Source organism: Rhinoderma darwinii, chromosome 1, assembly GCF_050947455.1.
Source record: "Rhinoderma darwinii isolate aRhiDar2 chromosome 1, aRhiDar2.hap1, whole genome shotgun sequence".
In the NCBI taxonomy this organism is placed as follows: Eukaryota; Metazoa; Chordata; class Amphibia; order Anura; family Rhinodermatidae; genus Rhinoderma; species Rhinoderma darwinii.
The window spans coordinates 447,399,555-447,417,077 of record NC_134687.1 but is presented as its reverse complement, the minus strand read 5'-3'; the positions used below and the strand labels follow the sequence as shown (position 1 = coordinate 447,417,077).

At 42.9% G+C, this 17,523-nt stretch overlaps 1 protein-coding gene across 1 annotated transcript in view; it reads right to left on the bottom strand.

Annotated features, from left to right (window-relative positions):
• DRG1 (developmentally regulated GTP binding protein 1) overlaps window positions 1-16,847 on the bottom strand; it is a 49,274-nt gene extending 32,427 nt beyond the window's left edge. The window contains exons 1-2 of the mRNA XM_075831541.1: window positions 16,713-16,847; window positions 5,858-5,981 (exon numbers count right to left, since the gene is read on the bottom strand). Of these exons, the coding sequence (XP_075687656.1) occupies window positions 5,858-5,981; window positions 16,713-16,754 (166 nt within the window). The 5' untranslated portion in view covers window positions 16,755-16,847. The remainder of the gene's footprint in view (window positions 1-5,857; window positions 5,982-16,712) is intronic.
• Window positions 16,848-17,523: the final 676 nt, after the last annotated feature.

Below are 17,523 nucleotides of genomic sequence, written 5' to 3'. Positions count from 1 at the left end.
GACAAAATATGGACATAAAACATATCCATAGGACGTCTACACATTTAAGGGCTATAGAAACCTTTAGTAGTTTTTTTTAAATTTAATAAATTGAGTTGATTAGTATTAGGCTCAGGTGAAGTCTCAGGAGCACAAAGACACAGCTGCCGGTCGAGCCGTCAAAGGAGCTCATTGTCGGATTCGGCTTCTAAGGCTGGGTTCACACGAGCATGTTCGGTCCGTAAAGGACGGAACGTATTTCGGCCGCAAGTCCCGGACTTGTGTTACGGTGGTATTCTCCCCTAGAAGTATTGCATAATGAGTCTAATTAAATTCTAGCTCACACTCTTCCCTCTGCTGGGATATAACTTTAGAACAGTTGGACCTTTCAGCAATATAATCAACACAAACTCCCTTCAAAATCCACATAGAAATGGCAGCATGAACAAAAACAATGTATTGCAATGACCTTCTCAGTCTCCAAATAATTGACAAAACGTAGTATGTTTCAGAGGACAGTCCGCAAAAGACGACCCAAGGATATTTAGGAGCTGGAAATGGTCTACATAGAGGAGTGGTCCAAGATTCTTCAACGGGTGTTCAGTAGCCTTCTAAAGCATTAGGCTGGGTTCACACGAGCACATTAACGTCCGTGATGGACGGACGTATTTCGGCCGGAAGTCCCGGACCGAACTCAGTGCAGGGAGCCGGGCTCCTAGCATCATAGTTATGTACGATGCTAGGAGTCCCTGCCCCGCTGCGGGACAACTGTCCCGTACTGTAATCATGTTTTCAGTACGGGACAGTAGTTCCACGGAGAGGCAGGGACTCCTAGCGTCGTACATAACTATCATGCTAGGAGCCCTGCTCCCTGCAGTGTGTTCGGTCCGGGACTTGCGGCCGAAATACGTTCCGTCCTTTACGGACGTAACATGCTCATGTGAACCCAGCTTAAGGGTATGTTCACACGCACTGTTTTCAGACGTAATTCGGGCGTTTTACGCCTCGAATTACGCCTGAAAAAACGGCTCCATTACGCCTACAAACATCTGCCCATTGCTTTCAATTGGTTTTACGATGTTCTGTTCCCACAAGGTGTAATTTTACGCGTCACTGTCAAAAGACGTCGCGTAAAAAGACGCCCGGATCAAAGAAGTGCATGTCACTTCTTGGGACGTTTTTGGAGCCGTTATTCATTGACTCCGTAAAATACGCCGTGAAAAACGCGAATTGTTAAAAAACGTCTGAAAACCAGGAGCTGTTTTCAGGCGAAAACAGCTCCGTAATTTCAGACGTATTTTGCTACTGCGTGTGAACATACCCTAACAGTGTTCTGCATCATCTGTATATAGTGGTACAAAGAAGCAACAGACGTGAAATGGAGAACATTTTTTATTAAAAGAACGTTACAGAAGTGATTTTTATATAAAAATACATCCATTTTATTAGGGATAAAAAAAACAAAAAAACTTTCCATAGCATTTAACCTTTTGGAAACACCGCTAATTTTCTTTTATCTTTCAATCGTCATATTCCAAGAGCCATAAACTTTATTTTTCCGTCGACAGCCATTTGAGAGCTTGTTTTTTGCAGGACAAGTTGCTGATTTTATTGGCAATTAATGTACCATGTAATGTACTGGAAAACTAAAAAAAAATAAAAATAAACTTTTTTGGAATGGGAAAAAAAAAAAAAAAAATACAGCGATTCCTCCGTTTTTGCCTTTCGTTTTTACAGCGTTCACTGTGCGGTAAGAACTACATGTTCACTTTATTTTACAGGTCAATACTATTATGGCGATATCCCATTTATATCTATTTTTGTTTGTTTTACTACTTTTCCAAAGAAAATAACTATTTGTAAAGAAAAGAAATAGGTTTTGTGTTGCCATATTCTGAGAGCCATAACTTTTTATTTTTCCATCGATTGAGTGGTGTAAGGGTTTGTTTTTTGGGGGGCGAAATGTAGTTTTTATTGGCACCATTTATGATGAGCCCAGTCCTTCAGTCTAGCCACTCAGATGCCGCAGTTGCTATTGACCACAACATCGAAGGGGTTAAATGGCCGGGATCAGAGTGATCTCCTATCCCGACCATTGTGTTGAAAAAGCCGGCACACATCTCTTATGGTGCGGGCTCAGCTCCTGAGCCCGCGCCATATTGTTATGGCATATATCAAATGTAATAGCACGTTGGATGTCGCCGTCTGTAGCTCAACCGAGTGAAGCCTCACAATACAAACTCTTGGTACCTTCTGTTGTCCACTTAGTTTCCTGGAAGCAACTAAAAACAACAAGTGTCATCGGTCCCACCAGCAAGAGAATAATTCATTACATAATTTACCACGGTAAAGAGGTTAATGATAAGAGAAATAAAACTTGTCAGAATGAGGGGTTCACCTGTTAAATGGAGTAGTTTCACCTTTTCATAGCCAAGCAAGCAAAACTTTCATGGACATCAATAGAACAAAACAAAAAAGGTAGGCACTGGTAGAAAGTTTTTAAGCTTTGCTTTCATCCCTGTGCAAAAGTGCTTTAAACCCAAAACAGTCACATTAAAATTTCAAATACTAGACATTGACTTAAGTAATGCGGCCACGGCACTGGCTGGAGCACTCATGACTTCCTATGAGAGTCTTACCAACCTCTTATATAGGTTTAAAACTTCGTGTCAGGTGCCCTTACCGTTAAAAACTATTGCGAATGCCTGGAAGAAGGCACAACTCTTACTAAAAGATACTACGGATTCTTCTGTTTCCCCCAGGACTCCGTTATGGAATAATCCATGGCTGCCTCACCTGGTGTCCCTGCCGGGAGCGATGATGTGGGCTGGGATAGGGGTTCGATTTTTAGGCCAAATATACTCTGTAGACAGCAAGTTTGTCTCCTTTTCTGAGCTAGAGGAGAGATTTGGGGTCTCGAGAAAGGTTTTTTATCATTATCTCCAGTTGAGACATGCCTGCTTGGCTCAGTTTGGTTCTGTTATGCCAGCTTTGGGGTTTACCGTATTGGAGGACTTACTCGGCACCACAGACCTTCCTAAGACCCTCACTCAGACGTATGCCCTGTTGCTGTCCTCTGTAAAACGTCCATTTGATAGGGCGTACCTGGGGTGGAAGAGAGATATCCCTGATTTGTTGGAGGAGGAGTGGAGGGAGGTGGAGCTTTCGTTCTTTGATTTCGTAGTTAGTGCTCGAGATTTTTTAATACAATCGCGGTTTCTACACAGAATTTACTACACTCCGGTTAGACTTCAGAAAATTGGGGCCTCCGGGTCGGACAGCTGTTTTAGGTGTCAGTCGGATATTGGCACGTACCTCCACTGTGTCTGGTCCTGCCCTAGGATTTCACTATTTTGGTCAAGGGTTGTAGAGTTTCTGCATGATAACTGAGTTTCCCCGGGTGCTCTCCCCTCAGGTGTGCCTTTTGGGCATTATGAATGAGTTAGTACAAGGCTATTATGACAAAATCTTTTTCCAATTTGTTTTGTTCTGTGCACGGAAGGTTATAATTATGGAATGGAAGGCCATGGTGTGTCCTAGTATAGAACATTGGTTACAACTGGTAAATAAGTATATACCATTATATCAGAAACTATAAATTAGCAGAGGGTGTCCTGACAAATTCGGGAAGATATGGGCTAGATGGATGGAGATTTCGGACACTGTTGTCTGATAGGTAGGAGTGAGTGACGTGTGACTGGTTGTCTGTTTTTGGTAATAATGGCGGTCAAATGTTGATCCTATTTTCTTCATAATACACTTATATGCACCTGTAATCCGTTAAGTTTTCATGTGGGCTTTTGCACTGTAATTGTATTTTTCTATATGAGGATTGTCATTGCCAACTAGTGCGGTTGGTCAGTATGTTATGTATGTTTTTGTGCGCAATTTTGCGCTTTTGTACATTTGTATTTTGAGAAAAAGTTAAGAAAACCTTTTAAAAAAAAAAAAATTCAAATACTATCCCGAAGTTTTACATTTTAGTTATTTAATTGAGGTCTAATGTAAATATAGTTTGCGCATAATTTAGGTCTCCAGTGCATATTAACCCCTTTTTTGCAGGATGGGTTGTAGATTTAAGGGGAAAAAAAACCAAAAAAAAACCACATAATTTTTTTCCCCCCTCCGTCACTTACTGATCATAATGCATGCGCTTTCAAATCAACGGGTTATTAATGATATAGGGATACCTAATATATGTGTATAATTTGCGAATCAAATGTATACATATATTTTTTATATTTTGTTATATTGTATACATTTTAATGGAGTGGAACAGCAGGGGGATTGAACTAATGAACATGGGGAATAAAACAGAACGGAGGCAGAAAACAGGAGACATGGACAGTGGAGCTAAGGTACAGAGTGTAGGGACACAACATAAAGGGAGAATGAAGAGGAGAGGATGGGGTACTTTAATACCGTGTTTTACAGGAAAATATTTTCCTGTCATTTTTGCAAAAAAATTAATTCGTTTTCAAACTAAGGTTAAAACAATGTATTAATGTACCCCATCACTTTAAAGGGAACCTGTCACCAGAATTTCACCTATTGAACTTCACTTATCCCTCACTGGCCGCTGCTATCAAAAGTTCATTACCGTTATCCCCTCTCCTAAACTCCTCCCCCGACTGTAAATAACGGTCTGCAAAAATTTTGCGCTTTTTATCGTAATAATCCGGCGTCCCTTTGTGCGTACACACGAGAAGAGAACATCAATGCACAAGCGCGGGATTGTGTGTGCTGGGGGAAGGCGACGAGCTGTCAATCAAAAGTAAGGAGGCCGGGGAAACGCGGAAAGACTTGAGGAATGAAAATATGACTTTTTTCAAATGAAGATTTGACTCTTTTCAAGAGAAGATCTGACTCTTTTCTGCTCATTAGCATACGATGTGGGAATACTAAAACACTGAATACTAAAGCTACAGAGCCGACTAAGACGACAATTATAGGTTATATAGAAATGATTTTTAACCCACTACCACCAGGTATAGTCGGTTTAATAGGTGAAATGCTGGTGACAGGTTCCCTTTAAGGGTCAGTTTACACATCGCGTCTGAATCAGTGCCAAAAAAAAGGCCAAAATTGCCTTTCATTGATTTCAATGGGCAGAGGTGGGTTTTTTTGCCCGGGCGGCATTTGCCACTGCTTCTGCCATTGTCCTCCCATCATGGCGTTTTTTGCCCGCGGTTCTTGCATTAGCTTCAATGGCCGAAAGTGAAAAAAACTTCAGGAAAACCACAGAAAAGAAGCACAGGCAAACCTTCCAATAGGGCATACAGCGGGCAGCTGCAGTCTTTCCCTATGCGCTTCCTGCTTACTCCCTACTTTATCACCCAACTCCAAGCGTGACTGTAAATGCAGTTGCCACATAACCAAGAATTACACTTCGGTCGTCTTTCCTAAAAGGGTATTCCTATCTTAAGCATTTATGGCAAATTCACAAGATAATGAATTTCTCTATTAACCTGTATGGAGAGTGCGGGAGTGGAAATACCCCTTTAAATGGGCTGTCTGACCAAAAGACAAACCATTATGTTTATTTTCTGAAATTAATAAACTTTATAATATACTTTCGGTCACCGTAAGAATAGCCGCGCCAAACTTCCAGGACCACGCGACAGGGACTGAAGACCTGTGATCCGTGCAGGTTTGAAACAAAGTATATTCATTTCAGAAAATAAATTATTTTTTTGTCGGACAACCCCTTAAATGCTCGGTTGCATTTGCACCTAAATTAGTCCCAGTCTGGAGCCCTGTCTTGTAAATCAATGCATAACGTAATATATCCTATATTACCACGAGAAACAAAGGCAATTTGGCTCTGCAAATCAAGTGACACACAAGCAGCACAGATAAGATCATCAAGCCCACCTACCTTCCCCAGGACCACCACCTCCACCACCTTTTGGGGTGATGAGTTCACGGCGCAGCTTAGCTAACCGGGCTTTCAGCAGGCCAAGATGGTGTGCGGTGGCTTTATTTTTCTGGGTCCGGGCCATCTAAAAACAGAAAGCATCATTTTTACCCATAAATATATGCGATTGACAGCCACAGCCATAAGAATTCACAAACATTGGGCAGTTATGTGTTTGCGTCTATAATATGTTGTAAAATGCGCAAAAAATGTGGCACATTCCTGGTGCATAATGTCGCATCAGGTTTAGACCAATTTAATAAGAAAATGCGGCAAAATGAACAGTTCCTCACAAGACACAGTTTAAATAAAAATCTCAAAAAGACATGGCTTAAATGTGCCAAATAGCCAAATCAAAAGGTGGCATAAGGAAGAGAACAGTGCCTAACTGGTCAAGAAAGACAAACCAAAATTTATTATACAGCAAATGCCATTGTGATAAGTTTACGTGGTCTTAGTATTAGAAAATCTGCCCCTTTGTGCGTGACCTGACAATGCAAACATTTCAGGTTATCGTTGATCTGCAGTATTACTTCAGTAGATGTGAAATCACTGTAGGTCAGAGCTGCACTGTGAATGGCGGTCAGTCACCTATTTCACAAGTCACCCCGTCTGAGAGTTTCTGGTGGTCCTGACTGTGAAGCAATGGGGGAAAGTGAAGCAGTTGCCCATAGCAAACAAATTCAAAATTCAGCTGGTTTTATAGAAGCTCTTTGGAAACTAAAACCAGTAACCTGCTTTGCTGCTAAGTCCAGCTACTTCGCTTTTCCTTTGCGCTACTATTTCTAATGTTAAACATAAAGGCTGTGTCACTAAAGACATTAAAGGGAATATGTCAGTTAGTATATAAAAGATTACACATTGTTCTAATTTTTTTAATTTTTTCAAAAGTCAGGATATATTATAGATTAGATTCTAATTTATAACAACGTTTCCATGTGCTGGTCACTAGAGGGAGCAATTCCCAAAATTGGAGATTACACATTCGCTCTAGCGTCCTCAAACAATTCCCCGTCCTTTATCCTGGCTAGTGCCAGAAGAAAGGAGGGGATTGAATGTTCAAACCTCCTACACTGTGTGCCGCCATTTTTTGAGCGAATGCAGAGTGTAGGAGGATTAGATAGTGGTAATCACACAGTATAACATGAACATACACACACACACACACACACACACACACACATCAGATACACAAACTTAACTTACCTGCTCCTGCCGCCGCTGCCTCCGCTCCTAGTCTGAACATATGGCCGGAAGCCGAAACAGGAAGTAGTCGTCTTACTGTCCGGCTGCGGCTTCCGGTCCAGATGAAAATGGCGCCGGATGTCGCTCTGCCGAAGACCTTCCTTTTGGTCTGTGTGGGAGCGGCGCATGCGCCGTTCCCACAGAGACGGCGTACGCTATAGTGAATGGAATGGCTCCCGTTCGCATTCTCTATGGGGATCTATGTGCAGTATTCCATCTCTGTATGTGTCGTTAATCGACACATACAGAGATGAAAATAAATAAATGGCAGCCCCCATAGAGAAGAGAAATAAAAGAAAGAAAAAAGTACAACACAAAAACACAAATAAATAAAATTTATTTTAATGACATACTAAGAGCAGTAACATATGAAATGTGTTTTTTTTTTCGTGACACCTTCCCTTTAACCCCTTTAGGACACAGCCTGTTTTGGCCTTGTGGACACAGATGATTTTTTCAAATCTGACATGTGTCACTTTATGTGGTAATAACTCTGGAATGCTTTTACCTATCCAAGCGATTCTGAGATTGTTTTCTCGTGACATGTTGTACTTTATGTTAGTGAAAAAATTTGGTCGATAAATTCAATATTTATTTGTGAAAAACTTCAAATTTTAGCAAAAATTTGCAAAAATTAGCATTTTTCTAAATTTAAATGTATTTGCTTGTGAAACAGTTAGTAATACCACATAAAATAGTTACTAGTTAACATCCCCCATATGTCTACTTTATGTTTGCATCATTTTTTTTCACGTACTTATTTTTCTAGGACGTTACGAGGCTTAGAACTTTAGCAGCGATTTCTTATATTTTCAATAAAATTTCAAAAGGCTATTTTTTCAGGGACCAGTTCAGTTCTGAAGTGGCTTTGAGGGCCTTATATATTAGAAAGTCCCCATAAATCACCCCATTTTGAAAACTGTACCCCTCAAGGTATTCAAAACCACATTCAGAAAATATTTTAACCCTTTAGGCGTTTCACAGGAATTAAGGCAAAGTAGAGGTGAAATTTACGAATTTCATTTTTTTTGCCGAAATTAATTTGTAATAAAAAAAAAAAAATCTGTAACACAGAAGGTTTTACCAGAGAAACGCAACTCAATATTTATTGCCCAGATTCTGCAGATTTTAGAAATATCCAACATGTGGCCCTAGTGCGCTAATGGACTGAAATACCGGCCTCAGAAGCAAAGGAGCACCTAGTGGATTTTGGGGCCTCCTTTTTTTAGGAATATATTTTAGGCACCATGTCAGGTTTGAGGAGGTCTTGTGGTACCTAAACAGTCGAAACCCCCCCAAAGTGACCCCATTTTGGAAACTACACCCCTCAAGGAATTTTTCTAGGGGTATAGTTAGCATATTGACCCCACAGTTTTTTTGCAGAATTTAGTGGAATTAGTCTGTGAAGCTGAAAATCACCTATTTTTCTGTGGAAACATAGAATTTTTTCATTTTTACAAGGAATAAAGGAGAAAAAGCCACCCAACATTTGTAAAGCAATTTCTCCCGATTACGGCAATACCCCATATGTGGTCGTAAGGGCTCAGAAGGGAGGGAGCACCTTTTGGATTTTGGAGCGCAGATTTTGCTGGATTGGTTTTCAGTGCCATGTCGGGTTTGCAACGCCCCGGAGGGACCAAAACAGTGGAAACCCCCAAAAAGTCACCCTATTTTGGAATCTACACCCCTCAAGGAATTTTTCTAGGGGTATAGTGAGCATTTTGGCCCCTCAGGATCTTTTTTAGAGCTAAGGTGACCAAAAAACAGCGATTTTGGCGCTTTAAATTCTTTATTTATTACAGCGTTCACCGTGCGCAATAAATTATGTTTTAATTTATTCTGCCGGTCGGTACAATTATGGCGATACCATATGTGTATAGTTTTTTTTAAGTTTTGCAGTGTTTGCACAATAAAATTAAGTTTCTATAAAATTATTTATTTTCTGGGACACGCTATTTTGAGCCGTAACGTTTTTATTTTTTCGTCAAAAAAAGCTGTGGGAGGTCTTGTTTTTTGCGGGACGGGTTGTAGTTTTTATTGGTACCATTTTGGGGTAAATGCGACTTTTTGATCACTTTTTATTCTCCATCTTGGGAGGGGTGGTGACCAAAAAATAGCGACGCTCACAGTTTTCCGTTTATTTTGTTTGCGGCGTTCACCGTGCGGAAAAATTAACATTATAGTTTCATAGATTGGGTCGTTACGAACGCGGCGATACCAAATATGTGTACTTTTTTTTAACGTTTTCATTTTTTCCCTATAATAAATGACTTATAGGAAAACAAAACCTTTTATTTTTACACTTTAAAAAAAAGTTAATAAAAATGTTTTATAACTTTTTACACTTTATATTTTTGTTTATTAACTTTTTTTTTTACTTTTTACACTTTCTTTTTTTGACCTGCAGCTCTGATCGCTGCTAGAATACATTACACTACCTAGGTAGTGTAATGTATTCCAACTGTTAGTGTGACGTCACAGTCACTCTGACAGTTGGTCTACGAGGATCAGCAGGCTGATCCTCATAGGCTGACATACATGGCAGACTTGGGGGCTGTTGTCTGGCCCCCGGGTGCCATCACAAGCATCAGAAGCCCCCACGATTGCATGGGGGCTGCTGATGCGCTACAAACCCGCTACATGCGGAGATCGCAATCGAGCCCCGCATGTAACGGGTTAATTGCCGAAATCAGCGGCGATGAGCCGCTGATCGTCAACACTGGAGAGTGTCAGCTGTCGGGGACAGCTGATCTCCAAGTTCCCGATGCACACTGTCGCCGACAGTGTGCATCGGGAACGGCACAGTGACTTTCTGTCACTCTGACAGGAAGCCTATCAGGACCAGCCGAAGGTTGGTCCTGATGGGCTTCCATCCATGGCAGACCCGGAAGCCATTGTTTGGCTTCCGTTTGCCATACTAACTATCGGCAGACCCCGCGATTTCGGACGGGGGTCTGCCAATATGTTAGAAACCCCTAAAATTCAGCGATTGCACCCGATCGCCGAATTTAAGGGGTTAATGCGCCGAAATCAGCGGCAAATGACCGCTGGCCGGCAAGAGGGGAGTGTCAGCTGTCGGCGACAGCCGACCTCCCGATTCCCGGTGCACACTGTCGCCGACAGTGTGCACCGAGATTAACTCAGTAACTGTACGTCCTCGTGCGGGAAGTAACCTCCCGCAACGACGGACAGTTACGTCCTGGTGCGGATAGGGGTTAATGGCATACTGCTAGAAGCTGACAGGGGTTGAAAATGTATGGCGTTTGCCTAGCGAACTTGCGTGGTCACACCGGTCGTGAACTATTACAATATATCATTATTTAACCCGCACAGTGAACGCTGTAAAAAAATAAAATTGTAAACGAAAGAATCTCTATTTTTTGGTCACCTCATCTCCTACAAAAAAATGAAATAAAAAGTGATCAAACCGTCGCATTTACACAAAAATGGTATTATTAAAAACTACAGCTTATCCCGCAAAAAATAAGCCCTCATACCACTTAATCGACAGAAAAATAAAAAAGTTATGGCTCTCGGAATTTGGCGATGCAAAATTAATTTTCTTTTTTACACTTCGGTTTTTACTTGTAAAAGTAGTAAAATATAGAAAAAAAAAAACTATACATATTTGGTATCGCCATAATCGTATTGACCCGCAGAATAAAAGTTAACATGTTGTTGCACAGTGAATTCCGTAAAAACAACGCACAAAAAAAACCATGGAGAAATCGCTGTTTTTTTCATTTTCTACCCCACAAATATTTTTTTTCCCGTTTCCTAGTACATTATACGGCAAAATAAATGGTGCTACGAAAAACTACAACTCGTACCGCAAAACTCAAGCCCTCATAGTACTATATCGACGGAAAAATAAAGACGCTATGGCTTCTGGAATGTGGAGGGGAAAAAACGAAAATTTAAATCTGAAAGTCGTTTACGTCGGGAAGGGGTTAATAACCACAGTATCACTGTGCTGGATTGGCCAGCAAACTGGCCTGACCTAAACCCCATAGATAATCTATAGGGTATTGTCGAGAGGAAGATGAGACACCAGACCCAACAATGCAGACGAGCTGAAGGCCGCTATCAAAGCAACCTGGGCTTCCATAACACCTCAGCAGTGCCACAGGCTGATCCCCCTCCATGCCACGCCACATTGATGCAGTAATTCATGAAAAAGGAGCCCGACCAAGTATTGAGGGCATATACTGTACATACTTTTCTATAGGGCATTTTGGTATTAAAAATCTTTTTTGAAATTGGGCTCATATAATATTCTAATTGTCTGAGACACTCAATTTTGGGTTTTTATTAACTGTTCACCAGAAACGTCAACATTAAAAGAAAAAAAATGCTGGAAATAGATCACACTGTGTGTAATAAATCTATATGAGTTTCACTTTTTGAATTGAATTACTGAAATAAGCTTTTTTATATTCTAATTCATTGAGAAGGACTAATATATATATATATACACATATACATACACACATATATATATATATATATATATATATATATATATATATATATATAAATACATATACACACACAATCGAGTCACATTATTATGACCACCAGCTAATATCCAGAGTAACCTCCATGTGCAGCACGGACAGCAGCTGGACGGGCTGGGAGTGACTCAATAAGGTGCTGGTAGGTTGTCTCAGGTATCTGGAGCCATGCTGATTGCAGTGCATCCCATATTTGCTGGAAGGTGCGTGGGGGAGGATCCATAGAGCCAACAAGACGATCGAGGTGGCCCCGCAGATGCTCAATTGTTTTCAAGTCTGGCAACTTAGGGGGAAGTACTTGTTCGTGCTCTTCCAACCACTGAGAGACATTTCTAGCCGCGTGACGTGTTGCATTGTCTTGCTGGAAGATTCCATCCACCCCAGGGAAGACAAAGCATGTATGGGTGGACGTGATCGGCAACGATGGATTCATATACAAATCAGCTCAGAGTGCCTCCCACATGAATAAGTGGGACCAGAGAATGCCATGAAAAAAATCCCCCAGACCAAAACGCTGCCACCACCAGCTTGTGTTCTTCCAGCAATGGTTGCAGGGTGTTTGTTCTCGGATGTTGCTTGCCTGAAACACCAACATCCATCTGTTCGATTAAGCCAAAAACGTGGCTCATCGGAGAAGACAACCCTTTGCCAATCATCGGTGGTCCAATTCCGATACTGCCATGCAAATTGAAGCCTTTTTTTCCGATGCACCTTTGTTAGCGTAGGAGCAGTGACCATCCGTCTGCTTCAGAGCCCATACGCAGTAGGGTTCTCTGAACTGGTTTAGACACACGTCTGGTAGCCCCCTGGTTGATTTTCATGGTGAGCTGCTCCACTGTAGCGTGTTGTTCGGCCCTTGCATACCTTTGTAACTGACATTCTCATCACATCAATGGCATGTGGTGCTCCGCAGTTTCCACATCGGTTATTCCCAATAGTGCCATTTGTCCACTCACAATACACTTTCACCCCAGCAGCACGTGAACAGTTCACAACATGCGCCGTTTGAGAAATACTGCCACTCTTGGCACGAATAATCATCCCTTTTTGCAACTCTGATAAAATCGCCCCTTTTACCCATGGCAACAACGAGTGATATGTGTTCAGACAGCCTATCGAACACCTTGTATACCCACCAAGCCGGCCCACAACACATCACTTCCTTTTTGTGCTACGCGCTGCCGACGCCGAAAGTAGGAGGTGGTCACAATAATGTGACTCAACTGTGTATATGTGAATAGATAGATAGATATATGTAAATGTATGTTAAAGGGGTTGTCCAGCTGGTAAAAAAGAAAGAAATCTGGCTGCTGAGTAATAAAACAACAAGACTAGTTTTAAATTCCCACTGATACAGCGCCCATATTCACGTGATCCCCCACTGGTCTCTTTTCATATCGTATTAGCAATGCTTGCAGCAGTCACGTGCCATACTTACTGGCTTGATGCTGCGATCTAAACAGAGTACGGCAGAGGGACAACAGGAGGATCGGCGCTGGGGTGACAGATATTCTGTTTTATTTTAAACACACATGGCGCTGCCATTTCTTTTTAACAGCTGGACAACTTCTTTAACCATTACCATAAGAGCTGTGATTTTGTCGTAACTACTAGTGATTGGACAATGAGCCTGTAGCAACGCCCATGGTCAAACCACAACCTAAGGCCTCATTTACACGAGCGTGTGCGTTTTGCGCATGCAAAAAAACACAGCGTTTTGCTTGCGCAAAAGGCACTTGACAGCTACGTGTGTCATCAGTGTATGATGCGCGGCTGCGTGATTTTCGCGCAGCCGCCATCATAGAGATGAGGCTAGTCGACGTCAGTCACTGTCCAGGGTGCTGAAAGAGTTAACTGATCGGCAGTAACTCTTTCAGCACCCTCGACAGTGAATTCCGATCACAATATACAGCAACCTGTGAATGAATAAAAAAAAAAAAAAAAAAAAAAAAGACGTTCATACTTACCAAGAACTTCCTGCTTCCTCCAGTCCTGTCTCCCGGCCGTTGCCTTGGTGACGCGTCCCTCTCTTGACATCCGGCCCCACCTCCCTGGATGACGCGGCAGTCCATGTGACCGCTGCAGCCTGTGATTGGCTGCAGCTGTCACTTGGACTGAATTGTCATCCTGGGAGGTCAGACTGGAGGAAGAAGCCGGGAGTTATCGGTAAGTCAGAACTTTTTTTTTTTTTACACGTTCATGTATATTGTGATCGGAAGTCACTGTCCAGGGTGCTGAACCAGTTTAAAGAGGCTCTGTCACCAGATTTTGCAACCCCTATCTGCTATTGCAGCAGATAGGCGCTGCAATGTAGATTACAGTAACGTTTTTATTTTAAAAAAACGAGCATTTTTGGCCAAGTTATGACCATTTTTGTATTTATGCAAATGAGGCTTGCAAAAGTCCAAGTGGGCGTGTTTAAAGTAAAAGTCCAAGTGGGCGTGTATTATGTGCGTACATCGGGGCGTTTTTACTAGCTGGGCGTTGTGTATAGAAGTATCATCCACTTCTCTTCAGAACGCCCAGCTTCTGGCAGTGCAGACACAGCCGTGTTCTTGAGAGATCACGCTGTGTCGTCACTCACAGGTCCTGCAACGTGTCGGACGAGCGAGGACACATCGGCACCAGAGGCTACAGTTGATTCTGCAGCAGCATCGGCGTTTGCAGGTAAGTCGATGTAGCTACATACCTGCAAACGCTGATGCTGCTGCAGAATCAACTGTAGCCTCTGGTGCCGATGTGGCCGACACGATGCAGGACCTGGGGCAGGAAGTGAGTGACGTCACAGCGTGATCTCTCGAGAACACGGCTGTGTCTGCACTGCCAGAAGCTGGGCGTTCTGAAGAGAAGTGGATGATACTTCTCGTCAGAACGCCCAGCTAGTAAAAGTAGTAAACACGCCCCGATGTACGCACATAATACACGCCCACTTGGACTTTTACTTTAAACACGCCCACTTGGACTTTTGCAAGCCTCATTTGCATAAATACAAAAATGGTCATAACTTGGCCAAAAATGCTCGTTTTTTAAAAATAAAAACGTTACTGTAATCTACATTGCAGCGCCGATCTGCTGCAATAGCAGATAGGGGTTGCAAAATCTGGTGACAGAGCCTCTTTAACTCTTTCAGCACCCTGGACAATGACTGTCTCCTGACGTCGCGTACCGGATTTTTTTCTGCCGGGTTCGGTCAAAACGAGTTCGGCCGAACCCGGTGAAGTTCGGTTCGCTCATCTCTAAGACACTCCGTTTGGATGTTTGTAAATAGAAAAGCACGTGGTGCTTTTCCGTTTACATTCAGAGTTTGACAGCTCTTGCGCGAATCACGCAGTTCGCACAGAAGTGCTTCCGTGCGACCTTCGTGGTTTTCACGCACCCATTCACTTCAATGGGTGCGTGATGCGCGAAAAACACAGAAATTTAGAACAGGTCGTGAGTTTTTTTCAGCGCACTCACGCTGAGCAAAACTCACGGACTGTCTGCATGCCCCCATAGACTTGTATAGGTCCGTGCGACCCGCGTGAAAAGCACGCGCGTCGCACGGACGTATATCACGTTCGTGTAAATGAGGCCTAACTATATGCCATCAATGTCTTTAGCGAAACAACCTTATTCACTCTACATGTGTAAACTAGCTTCTATTAGAGAACCCGACTACAGAGACACAATGGGGAATATTTATCAATATTTTTCCTGTTGCCTACATAGCGCCAACCTATTTCTAATCCCTGTACAGAGATTGCCAGTATTCATCGTTTTCTGGCATAAATGCACTTTAATTACGTTCAGCCTGAGCACCGTATTTATCCAGACCACAACCCCTTTTTTTTTTTTTGTGTTAGAAAAAACAAAAATATGGCTTGCAAGTAGCACACTGTTTTGCCACTTTTCCACACGTGGCATTGAGTTAAAGTATTTCTCCGGGCATTGATAGCCTATATCAGATCGGTGGGATTCCGACTCCAGTCACCCCTGCCGATCAGCTGACTGAAGGGGACGCGGCAACGAACGCGTGCGTGCGTCATGTTAAGGAATATGGTGCATGGCACACGGTTAAACTCCAGGGTTAGTAAATATGCATCTATGAGGCCTCATGCACACGGCCATGCCCGTAATCACTGCCCGCCGCCGACACCCGTGGGCCGCATTTTCGTGCCGTGCTCCCATACAAAGTATGGAGCACGGCCTGTAAAAAACTAAAAGTAGGACTTGCTCCATATTTCCCGGCACGGTTCTACGGCACAGACACCCTTCCATAGCGATACAGAAAGGTGTCCGTGGCTAAGGCCTCATGCACACGACGGAAGCCATGTGCACGCCCGTGTTTTTCGGGTCGGCCGGCAGCGGACTGTCAGGCCATTATTTTCAATGAGCCTGGACCGCAGAAGACGACCGTAATCTGACATGTTCGTTCTTTCTGCGGTGCGGGCTCCCAGGCCACGCAGACCGTAAAAACTACGGTCATGTGCATGGCCCCATAGAAATGAATGGGGCCGCAATTCTCCCGTGGATTTTCGGGGGAATTGCAGCCGCAAAAGCATGTTCGTGTGCATGGGGCCTAAGAGAACGGGACGGGTCCGTAATTGCAGAGTTTTCCCACGGTCGTGTGCCTCAGACACCTGCGGGCCACATTTTGGTGCCATGCTCCAATACAAAGTATGGGAGCACGGACCGCAAAAAACTAAAAGTAGGACATGCTCCATATTTCCCGGCACGGTTCTACGGCACAGACACCTTTCGGCAGCGATACGGAAAGGTGTCTGCGGCCAATAGAACCGGGCAGGTCTGTAATTGCGGACCATAATGCGGTGCGTAACTACAGCGATTTTTCACGGTCATGCGCATGGGGCCTCACACACTATACAAAACGTATACAACACAGCACGTATAATTGTAGTAGTAAAACAATGAATAGGACTAGACTACACAGCCCAGCGGGTGCGACTGTCACCCAACAGCACTTCTACAACCCGGCGCCTGCCGTGCAAACACATGTCAGGCCGAGGCTACAATCCACAGCGCGAAACACCCCAGAAAGCACCCCCCAAACTGATCACCTCAGACTCGATTTCGGCAATCTTGGCCAGTGTCCCGCTCATGGTTGCGCCGGCTTCCCTCACGCTACAACGAGAAACCGGCAAAGTACAGAACCGCACCACGACACTGCTGCGCAGGCGCACTAATGGAAAGCGAGCGGACGAACGAGATGCTAGGCAGTTACATCAGGAAACCATAGACTTGCTATCCGTGCTCTCTATGATGAGCGGCGTCCTGAGTCCTCCAGTCAGCACTGTTGAAGAAAGGGCAGAAAACAGCAGGAACGTGGTTATTTCGTTTCTGCCGAATAAACTTACTTCATCGTCATCATTTTTATTTACAGTGAGAATAAAATGCTGAGAATATTTTCCTACTGAGACTATGACTAAGTTATAACACAATATAAAATATAGAAATGATAAATGCTAGTATTTTGTAAATCCTGTTTTCGTCTGTATATGGGTCGGGGGCTATACATATAATAGGTGCTATGTCTATGCCGTTCTTTTTGTCTCGTAGCAGGAGGGTCTATCACAATGGAAAATATGTCTGTTCCTTTTTTTCCCACTTAAAGGGAAGGTGTCACGAAATTATTTTTTTATATATGTTATTGCTATTAGTATGTTATTAAAATAAATTTTATTTATTTGTGTTTTACTTTTTTCTTTTTTATTACTTTTACTTCACTATGGGGGCTGCCATTTTTTTTTTCATCTCTGTATGTGTCGATTAACGACAAATACAGAGATGGAATACGGCACATACATCCCCATAGAGAATGTGAACGGGAGCCGTTCCATTCACTATAGCGTACGCCGTCTGTGTGGGAAC